Genomic DNA, 11,504 nt, shown 5'->3' with positions numbered 1-11,504 from the left:
TCATACTCCAACAACAAAAAAAATTAAAGGTAAGCTGTGATAATAAAAACTGGGGGTAACTTTTCATCCCCCTAAGCCTTCTATCTTCATTCCCCTTGAAGAATGGAGAGAGATGCCTTCTTGCCCAGCAGCTGTGGCTGGAAAACCCCCAAAACCCCTGCCCGCTTGGACCTTGCGCACAAAGCCCAGAGGTCTGCTTCACTGCGGGGTGGGGAAAAATCAAACTCCACTCCGGGCAGGACCAAGGGGAAGGTGAAACTCCCGGCTCCTCTCCTGTGGGACTGATCTCAGGCTACCCAGACTGAGCCACACTCCAGCCAGGAGCAAGGAGGGGAGGTGGTGGGGGTACGGTATCAGAACAAGACCAGTGCCCCCCGCTGACCCACACTCCCACATACAGGCAGCACGCGACAGTCGGGGTGGTGGGTGGAGGGCAGATTCTCAGCAATGTGGATCCAAAGAACTAAGACTGGAGACAGCCTCGCTCAAAAGTGATCAGTTCTAATGAGGTGGATGAAACTGGAGCCTATTATACAGAGTGAAGTAAGTCAGAAAGAAAAACACCAATACAGTATATTAACCCATATATATGGAATTTAGAAAGATGGTAACGATGACCCTATATGCAAGACAGCAAAAGAGACACAGATGTAAAGAACAGACTGTTGGACTCTGTGGGAGAAGGCGAGGGTGGGATGCTCTGAGAGAACAGCACTGAAACATGTATACTATCGTATGTGAAACAGATCGCCAGCCCAGGTTCAATGCATGAGGCAGGGTGCTCGGGGCTGGTGCACTGGGATGACCCTGAGAGATGGGATGGGGAGGGAGGTGGGAGGGAGGGTCAGGATGGGGAACACATGTACACCTATGGGTGATTCATGTGAATGTATGGCAAAACCCACCACAACACTGTAAAGTAATTAGCCTCCAATTAATTTTTTTTTTAAGTGAAAAGGGGAAACTGCTTTTTCAAGAAAGACACATGTAACAAACCCTCAAGGAAGCAGAATCTGAGACAGATTCCTCCTCCTCCTCCTGTTCCCTAACACTGTCCTTTAACTGAGGAATGAGGACTTGGAAATAATGAGACTCATAAGAAGGTAAGAAAGATCCAGGAACATGCCCTGCAGGGCTGCCTAGTACAGTTGTCCAGGTTGATCACTGTACAAAGGCACTCAGCCAAGGGGGCTATACATGGGTTGTATTCTGTGTTCTAAACCTTCAGTCCTAAAGCAGGCCATGTCTGCGCAGAGGGGCTGTATTTTTCTTACTCACATGAAAACATCTTTCTGGGCTAGCAGCTAAAGGCCACCCCATGCCCAAGTGCAAGGCAAGGTGTGGGATCTCCCCCAGGTGTTCAAAAAAGGTTAGAGGCTTCCCTGAAGGGATTCTAGGTCTTCTGGACCACTAGCAACTTCTCAGGTGCCTGCCTGGCCCCCTACAAGCACACATGACTGGGGATAGGGGTCTCATCTGGGCTCAGCCTTCCAGAAGGCAAGGCAATAGAACCTCTTTAATCAAAAACTTCTCTGGGACTTCCCTGGTGGTCCATAAGACCATGCTGCCAATGTAGGGGGCGCAGGTTCGATTCCTGGTCAGGGAACTAAGATCCCACATGCTGTGTGGTATGGGCAAAAGATTAAAAAAAAAAAAAAAAGCCTTCCCTGATAACTTGAAGCTTGAATTCTGTTGGTAAAGTCAAGAGGAGACTCCAATGTTTGGTGTGGATTTTTTTTGGAGGGGGGCGGGGCAGGGAGTGGTGGGCAGGATATCCTGGCTGCATCCAGGGAGGCATAGCCACAGGGCTGAGACCTCACAATCACCAGCTCTATCTTTGCTAAAAGCCAATAACACCCTTCTAGGAAGACCTCACCCTTACACCCCCAGAACACCAAACAAGTTTCTGCAGAAGGGAATTTTGGCTGGAAGGGGGAGGGGTATCCAAGGGGCCAAACTGTACCTAAGAAGGCGTCCCAGAGGAATTCTGGGAGAGAGGAAGGAAAGCGGGGTACCCATCTCTGGCTAGGATGTCCTGCTCCCAAGCTCAGGAGGACACCCCCTTAACACTCAGCCCTGACATGGTCGGGCTCTCTTATCCCCAGATCGGCAGGAGGAGCCCCCCAGAATCTGGCTGGGGACACAGCTGTCCCTCCCTTCTGCTCCTCGCAGGGACTGGCAGCCTGCCAGCAAACACACCCACGCCAGCACTTGGCGTGTTCCGTTTTCTCTCCTCCTCCAACCCTGGCAGTCGAAGCAAACTGGAGCAGCCAACTGGCCCCAAAGAGAAGGGCTGTCGACTCGTCCTCAGGCTTAGCTCTCAAGAAAGCTATTTAAACCCGGGCAGGCACAGCCCAAGAAGCTGGCGAGGGCGGCACATTTTTCAGAAACCAAAATAACAGCTATGATCAGAGGCACAACCATAGTGCGACTGACTCACTGCTGCCCAAACCCCAACAGTAGGGCTAAGAGCTCTGCCTGTCACCTCCCCTGGCTGGACTTAGCTCTCCTAAGACCTCAGACCTAAAGGAACACAGCCCAGAGGAAGGTGAACCCACAAGGCACCAGCCTACTTCTTCTGCAGGTAGGTTGTCAGATACAGGGAGGGCAGCTCGTTAAATGTGAATTTCAGGTAACCAACGAACAGGTTTTCAATATAAGCGTGTCCCGACAATTGCATGGGACACACTTAGGCAAAAAATCATTCACTGTTTACCTAAAATTCACATTTAACTGAGCATCTCTTTGCTGCTGTTATTTCTTGGGAGTTTTTTTGGTTTGTTTTTGCTCAATCTGGCAATCCTACCTTCAGACTGAGTCCTGGATATATAGTGGGTGCCCAGGTGATGCCTGAATTGTTTCTTCCTTGGTCAGTCATCCCAGATTCACTTAAACCAATCTATATCAGGGACTTCCCTGGCAGTCCAGTGGCTAAGACTCCACGCCTCCAATACAGGGACGTGGGTTCGATTTCTGGTTGGGGAACTAAGATCCTACACTCCGCAGGGCGCAGCCAAAAATAAATAAATAGACCAATCTACTCATAATCCCCTTGGTTCGTGTGCGCTTAGTCGTGTCTAACTCTTTTCGGCCCCATGGACGGTAGCCCACCAGGCTCCTCTGTCCATGGGGTTTTCCCAGGCAAGAATGCTGGAGCAGGATGCCTTTTCCTTCTTCAGGGGATCTTCCCAACCCAGGGATCAAACCCACGTCTCCTGCACTGGCAGGCGGATTCTTTACCACTGAGTCACCAGGGGATTAAAATAACACATTCCCGGGGCCTGTCCATGATTCTATTTCAGGAGGTTTAGAAGAATGTCCTCAGATCTTCATTTTTAGCAGACTTCCCCAGAAGAGTCAATTGCACCGGAAGTCTGAGAAGCAGCTGACCTAAACCTCGATCCTGCCTTTTTAAGACAAACTTGAAAATAAGACACCAGCCCCACTAATCGCCCTCCATCCCCTACCACATCTGGGATCACTCAGAATGTAAGAAGACAGCAAAGTACACATTTTCAGTCTGTAGACAGGTGAAGTGCAGGCTGAAGAGATGGATGAGATCCAAAGCCTTTAAGGGTGCCAGAGTTCTACTCACTACGGGAGGAGGTGGGGAGTAGGGGGGCATTACCTGGTACCCACCTACAGTCTTGCTTCTTGCAGTACAGTCCCCTTGGGAGCTGATGTCATCAGGAATTCAGAATAGGCCTGAACGGCCTCCTTATCCTTTGAGCCCTTTTTAAAACTAATCCAAAATAAATAGCATTTCTCCTAGAAGATAACCAAGCTAATTTATAGTTGCCGTCGCAGCTGAACACACACGGGTTTTATAGGTTTCTTCAATTTGCAGGGTTCTTCAAAAAGCAGAGGGTGGGGTACAGAACTTTCACGTCCAACCACCATTAATGATTTGCAGTTGGGAGATCTGGGAAGTGATAGTGCCCTTCACCCAAGACACGTACACCAGCATCTTCAGGAAACACATTTGGTCAGATGGGCAAACTAAAAAGGGTCTTTCGGCCTGAGAATTTAGGCCAAGTTGAGCAGGGCAGATGGGCTATGGTGCTCATGGCGGCTCGGCCTAGTCTCAGAGAGGTGAGCAAGTGGCATGTGGAGAATTTCATGCTGTACTAACTGAGCCAGCAGGTGGCATTTTAAATAGACCAGAAACAGAGGTGTTTCTGTTTAAAATAATTTTTTTTTCAAAAATGACTTGAACAAAAAAAACGTCTTTGAAGAGAAATTAAAATATGTTGAGTTTAACGACGTGCCATTCTTTTTTTTTTCCCCCAGGGGAAATATATAAAAACACAAAAGGCCTAACCCTTGCTAAACCAAAAATTACACGTGTTTGTCATTCAGCTGTGTCCAGCTCTTTGCGACCTCATAGACTGTAGCCTGCCAGGCTCCTCTGTCCAAAACACACAATGGGATAAATTTCATTGATTGGGCCTCCACTATAACCTGCGGGGAGGGAGCCTCACCATAATTAATAGAAAGGATGAATAATCTTATGGGACTTGGGGGACAAGGATGGGGGGTGAAGCAGGGAAGTGTTCACATCCTGCATCCTCAGTCTCCTCCCCCTTCCCCTTCTAATAGACCATTAGGAGAGAGACAGAGGGGACAGAGGGCGGGGGCTGTCTGGCCCCGCCCTCACCAGCTGCTTCCCCTGGCCCCGTCCACCTCACCCCCACCCCCCGCCTGTGTGGCTGTGTATGTCTTCACTCCTGGAAACGCACGGTGATGCTGGGCCTGGGGAGTCATCCACAGACTGGGGGCTAGGGCCTCTGGTCCCCTCTGTCCTCCAGCATAATTCATTCCAAACACCATTGGGAGTTCCCTTCTGCTCTGGCTGGGACAGTGACAGAGGACAGGGTCCCCAACGTTCATTGGGGGCTCAAGACACCAGAGGCCCTGGTACCCTCACATCAGTGCAAACCTTTTCCCCCGAAGGATGGGGAATTTGGAAGAGAAATGGTGATAAAGGTCTGAAAGCCCAGGTTAAGAGCCTGGAAAGGTTTAATATCGCCCCAGCTACCAACAAGCAAGCAAGCATGCAATCTGCCTCCGAGAAAAAGGCAAAAGAGAAAAGGCTGTTTGCCAAAGCTAAAGCAAGAAAGCGGGTGTTGCAGGTGGCCCGAGGGGGCAGCAGAGAAGCTGGGCAACCCCCCTCCGAGGCCCAGGCCTGGGGCTCCAGGAAAACTTGGAGGGGGGGGGCCCCCACAGGGGGGTTTCTGGTTCATGGATTCAATATGGCCTTGCAAGACTCTGCCACTGAGTGGTGTCCGCTGTCTACCAGCTAGCTACTCACCCAAGTCCTCTGCCTTGGGGACCCTTGTCACCATGTGATGGCAGTAACCTGCCTAAAGCCCCCTGGTCTCCAGACCTCACATCCTATTCAGGTCTGTACCCCCCAAACTGTGCAGTGTCCCCTCAAAATAAGCTGTGAAAGTGTCAGTTAATGCCATGAATGAATTCCTGAATGATGCCAAATCAGAAAGGGGTTTTCCTTGGGACTTCCATGGCAGTCCAGAGGTTAAGACTATGTGCTTCCACTGCAGGGGGCAGAGGTTCAATCCCTGGTTGGGGAACTAAGAGCCTGCATGCCCTGCCGCAAGGCAGAGGGAAAAAAAGACCAAGGAAGAAAGAAAAGAAAAAAAGAAAGGGGGTATTTGTTGTCCCCTGATCTTCTTCCAGACTTTGAATGGCAGATGCCCCAGGACTGGTTCTTCAGGGCTCTTGTTCCTGAATACTTGCTCCCATTCTGGTCCAAGCCAGAGTATCCTAGCTCACCTGGGCCTCCCCACTGGTCCCCCTGCTTCTGCTTTCTCATTGGAAGGCCTATTAATAGTTGCCACATGTCAACCGACCCAGTCACTCCTCTCCTTAAACCTATTATTGACCAGAGACGTATCAACGTGTTTTTAGAGAGTGAATTAACATGTTTAAAAAAAAAAAAAAAAACACGTTAATACAATTAACATCACCATGCGAAGTTGTTAGAGCTTAAAATTGATTAAGGGCTCATTATACAGCTTATGATTGTCATTATCACTCACGGTTTGCTTCATTAAGGTTTTTGTTCCAATCCTGTTTATATTATAAACGTAAAATTTTCCCCAAAATGACACATTGTGAAATTTTGAGTGAAGAATAATTTTTTGGTGAATTTTAGGCAGATACTTTCTCTGACTGTCTGCACAACATATATACTAGTGTCTCAGAAGACAGAACATAGTTCTGATTCAGACAATGTGAATATTAGACCAACAAAGAGACAAAAAACCTTAGTGATTGATTTTGATGCAGAAAGTGAAAACAGAACTCACGATGCTAGAGAATGCTCCTTTGTTTCTACAGAGGAGTGGGTTGAAGACAACATTTCATGAATATGAGAAGACTGTACAGGTGTGTCAGGGGTAACTATTGATTGCAATAACCTACACACAGTCAAATAACAGAATTAATTTTTGGCTGGCCAAAATAAAAATCGCTGGCTACAGGCATTTGTTTCTGCAAAAATTCCCCAGTCAATAATGAGTTAAAAGCTTCCAGTCATCCCTTGGAATCAGTTCCAAGCCGCTCACCCTGAGTTACAGGGCCAGGAATGACCTACCTCTGCCTCTGAGATACCACCTCCCCTGCTGCCCCTACAGCCAATCTAGTGTGGCAGGATCCTCCAATACAGCCCCACCCATTCCTGCCTCAGGGCCTTTGCACTGGCCATTCCTCCACCTGCAGCAGTCTTTCCATGACTCTGTGCTGAGCATTCACATCTAAGCCTAAATTCAACCTCTTCAGAGAAACCTCTTCTGACATTATTGCTATCACTGTCCCCAACCTCCCTGGATACTGTGGCGCCCAGTCTAGCAGCCAAATGTGGCTGTGGAGGCTTTGAAATGGGGTGAGTCCCAATCAAGATCTGCTGTAAGTGTCAAATACACACCGATTCCAAAGACTGCACTCAAAAACATAATGCAAAAGTACTTAATTTTTTTATATTGATTGCAGATTGAAATGGTAATCTTTTGGATATATCCAGGTTAAATAAAAGATATGATTGAAATTAATTCCCTTTTACCTAACGTGGCTATTAGAACATTTAAATTTAAAATCACACATGTGGCTCGTGTGGTATCTGTCCTGGACAGCACTGCCCTGAGCCCATCACATTCTCTATCATCTTTATCATTGGTGAAATCACTTCTTCTGTTTAGTTACTTGACTCCCACCTGTCTTTCCAACTAGAATGCTGGTCCCCGCATGCCCATCAACAGGAACTGTCTTGTTCACTGTTGTACGCGCTGTACCTGCCAGAACCTGGCAGCCAGCAGCTGCTGACTAGATGAACAAACCATTCGAGTACCAGGTCTCATGATCCAAAACCACTGCAGTCCCTCTAAAGTTGGGCCCCCTAGCCTCCCAGAACAGGCAGAGAAGTGGTAACAGAAGGTGCAGGAAAGGCAAGGATGCAGTGATGGATGGCTCCCCAGCCCAAGTAGAGACCTAGGACTGCTGCTCGAAGTGGGTGCAGGCTGAGGGTGCAGGCTGTGTCCATGGGCACAGCAGGAAGGGACAGTTAGGGAATCTGATTTAAGCCCCTCCTTCCCCCAAGCAGGCAAGCAAGGGACCACTCAGCCCAGGCCATGCTCTGACCACTACTTACTTGGCTCCGGATTTGGTAGATGATGGGGATGAGCAGTAGGACGCAGCCCAGGGCAAGGAGCACATACTGGGCATAGTGTAGCACTTTGGGCATCAACACCAGCTGGATATAGAACGTCTCAAGGGTCTCACCCTCCATTGCTCCACTCTGGGGAAGAAGGACAAACAGATGGACTAGGGCCACATGCTATAAGCTGAGGGTGCAGATGCCACTCTATCCCTTCCCCATCCCAAGACCACTGGCCAAAGCATGCCATTAGCCAGCCTCTATGTCCTCCAGGGCCACACAACAGGACTATATTTCCCAGACTCCCTTGCAGCTAGGCAGGCCCATGTGACTTCTTCTGGCCAATGGGATGTGGGCACAAGGATGTTACAATTTCCACGCCTGGCTCCCATGTGATTCTCTCCATCTCTTTGCCAATTTACTGAATGGAAATGGATTCTGAGGATCTCCGAAAGGTCAGGACCAAACGATGGAAGGAGCCCAGATGTCCCCAAATGTCTGCATGGAGCAGAGCTCCACCTCCCCCCTCCATCAGACTGTGATGTGAGCAGGAAGCGAATTTGACATTTGGAGACTGTCTGTTCCGGCTGTTAGCTCACCCTGAATTAAAATGAACTAAGCCAGAAGGAATCTTGAAAAGCTGGGAGAAAAGGAAGTTCAATAAAAAGCTGACACACTGAAAACGAACTTCCCTTCATCTTTGGAGAAGTGGTCACATGCATTAGCAAAATTATTTTATAACCTGACCAGGGACTTTACAATCTCAGGCAGCTTCGTCTTTCTCATCTCAAGTGAGCCTTTCAGTCCAGTGGCATGATTGACATAAGGTGCTTGGAGAGAGCGAAATTTCTAATAGACTGTTCTGCATCACAGAGTCCAGCCACCCAGTCCCGCCTCCCCACCACACACAGCCTCTTGCCTCAAATGCCCACATCAGCTCCTCACTGAGGCATCAGACACCATGACCACAGGTACCTGATACCCAGGGAGAGGGAGGCAGCCTTACCTCTTCGAACCACATTAGCGGCAGGACCACTGGCTGGATGTTCCCAGTTTGTCTGGAAATAAGGGAGATGAAGCAAGTGAGAAGTTTTGTCAGGGTGCCTCAGGTCAGACAGCTCTGGACCTGTGATTCTACAACGACTATATCGGCGTGGTCTTGAGGAATGGGTATGTATCTCCTGACGGGAAGCAACCTGACAATCTGACAATATCTTTTTAAATGAAAACTTCATGTCTTCTATGTGGTAGGTGCTGCCAGGGACCTAGCTGATGTGCATTTCTTCCTCTTTGAAACAGAATGCCAGTTTTTTGCAGAATGGCAATGTACCCAGCTAACAAACAATGTGGTTTATGCTGATCCCCTGCTTTCCTTCAGGGAGTCTGGAATTTGGGTGCATACCAGGCAGAAAGCGCCGATGTGACCAGCCCCCAGTAAACATCCCCTGGGAAGAGTTTCTACTGGGCATCCCTGGTAGGGGACACTTCACACATATCACAACTCATCACTGGGAGGAGGAAACATGTCCTATGTGACTCCCCTAAGAGAGGGCTCTAGAAGCCTCTGTCTGGTTCCCCCAGACTTCACCCTGTGAGCCTGTCCCCTTTGCTGGTTATGTTTTGAATATTTTCTATATAATAAATCACAGCCGAGTCTTCCCAGTGAATCATCGAACCTGAGAGTGGTCCTGGGAACCCCCGACACAGTCAGTTACCAACAAGCTGTGTGACCTCGGGCATGCCCCTTACCCTCTCTGTGCTTCCTCTGAAAAATGGGGATTATAATGAATTCCCCACAGGGTTCTAGTGAGGACTGAATGTGGATACATGAAAAATACCCAGCATATAGAAAGTGTTCAGTGTTTATTACTGTTGTCTAGTTGTTAAATGGCTTTCCAGGTGGGTGGTTCCATGGTAAAGAATTTGCCTGCCAGTACAGGAGACTCAGGAGACACAGGTTTAACCCTTGGGTTGGGAAGATCCCCTGGAAGAGGAAATGGCAATACATTCCAGTACTCTTGCCTGGAAAACTGCATGGACAGAGGAACCTGGAGGATTAAAGTCCACAGTGTTCTAAAGAGTCAGACATGACCTAGCGACTGAGCATGCAGCTGTTAAATGCCAGGAAACAACAGAACAAACAAATATTCCGTAACTTCACCTTCCTGAGTCTGCTTAAAGAAGGCACAGCTGGAGGGGAGATGGAACTCACTAGGGGGACAGGCACTAGAGTCGGCACAAAAGGCCCAAATCCTCAATCACAATTCTCAAAGATCACTTATTAAGGAGAGTGCTGGGTAGTGAAATGAATTTACACAGTATCACCTGCAGAGGAGACAGACATGGAAAACATTCTAGAAATACAAGGGGGGTCCACCTTCACTTTGGCCTCTTTCATCTGAGTTTCTAAGAACTGATGTCAATTAAATGCACAGACCGTGCAACCCTCGTGCCTCTATCTTGTGACCAAACAGCACAGAAGTTCCTCGGAGAAGTCACAGCTTGATGGCTCTGTTTCTGGAACAGCTGTGTTTCTAGACTTTGCCCACACTGGTTCCTCAACAGCCCTCAGGGATGTTGATAAACACCATCTTTGAGACCACCACCCCAGCCCACAGCAGCTCTGAACAGCTGGGGACACAGAGCCCCAGAGAGATCAAAGTAGCAGTGTGTGGCCACCAACAAGCAGAATCCAGCCACCCAGAGAGACTGACCGCTGGCTTGGGCAACATTTGTCAGAATGAACTCTCAACAGGTGAAACTGAGGTGTTAAAATCCAGATTCTGAAACCTGCATTTGCAAATGCATCGGATGTGGCCACACTGAGCCCGAGGCCCCTGGTGCTCTACAGAGACTGGCCCTTGGCCCGTCCCCACCCAGCCTGTCCGGTTCCTCTGTCCTAGTCACCTGCCCGCCCTGAGCATGAAGTTAGCAGACCAGGCATTGAGTGATGGGGGGCCCTCCGGAACTCCAGCCTGAGCAGCAGACGCCTAAGGCCCAACATGGGGCTGTCTCACCAGCCACAAACACTTCAGGAACAAACTCTCTGAGCAGACTCAAAAGGTAAAGATGGAAAGCTTGGACTTGTTGGCGGTCCAGTGGTTAAGAATCCACCGGCCAAAGCAGGGGACACAGGTTCAGTCCCTGGTCGGGAACATTCCACTTGCTGTCGAGCAACTAAGCCAGCACACCACAACTACTGAGTCTGCCCTCTAGAGCCCGAACTCTACAACAAGCTAAGTGACTGCAATGAGAAGCCTGTGCACCGCAACGAGACAGCAACGAAGACTTAGCAAAGCCAAAAAATTAAAAACTAATTAATTGAATTAAAAAAAAAAAAAAAGCCAGCAGAGGAGTGCAGATGAGCTATACGAATGATCCCCAGTGCACTCAGACAAAGTGTTATTATTCTTTCCACCTGAAAGACATCTCACAAAGCCAAACAGATGCTCACATTCCTGCAGCCCAGGAATCTTTCTGAAGGATTTTTTTTTTTTTTAATGGAACTATTTCAAACACACTAAGTACAGACCCTGACAGAACAACCAATCAGCATGCTCCCTCACCCGGCTCTATCCTGAATGAGTGAGTGAAAGTTGCTCAGTTGTGTCCAACTCTTTGCCATCCCATGGACTGTAGCCCACCAGGCTCTCTGTCCATGGAATTCTCCAGGCCAGAATACTGGAGTGAGTTGCCATTTCCTACTCCAGGAGATCTTCCTAACCCAGGGATCGAACCTGGGTCTCCAGCATTGCAGGCAAGATTCATTCCCATCTGAGCCACCAGCTCTGTGCTATAGTGATGTTATAGCAAGAGTTGGCGAAGACATGGA

General features: G+C 48.7%; 1 protein-coding gene across 3 annotated transcripts in view; it reads right to left on the bottom strand.

Moving 5' to 3' along the window:
• SCARB1 (scavenger receptor class B, member 1) overlaps nt 1-11,504 on the bottom strand; it is a 67,685-nt gene that overhangs the window by 2,161 nt on the left and 54,020 nt on the right. For 2 of the 3 annotated variants that reach the window (XM_010841270.1, XM_010841272.1), the window contains 3 exons: nt 8,679-8,730; nt 7,667-7,813; nt 3,640-3,768 (listed from right to left, as the gene is read on the bottom strand). In XM_010841270.1, the coding sequence (XP_010839572.1) occupies nt 3,640-3,768; nt 7,667-7,813; nt 8,679-8,730 (328 nt within the window). The remainder of the gene's footprint in view (nt 1-3,639; nt 3,769-7,666; nt 7,814-8,678; nt 8,731-11,504) is intronic. The other variant, XM_010841271.1, reaches the window with a different exon arrangement.

Source organism: Bison bison, unplaced genomic scaffold (genome assembly GCF_000754665.1).
Source record: "Bison bison bison isolate TAMUID 2011002044 unplaced genomic scaffold, Bison_UMD1.0 scf7180017864160, whole genome shotgun sequence".
Taxonomy (NCBI): domain Eukaryota; kingdom Metazoa; phylum Chordata; class Mammalia; order Artiodactyla; family Bovidae; genus Bison; species Bison bison.
Note: the sequence above shows the minus strand (reverse complement) of the source record. Positions and strands in the feature narration are given on the sequence as shown.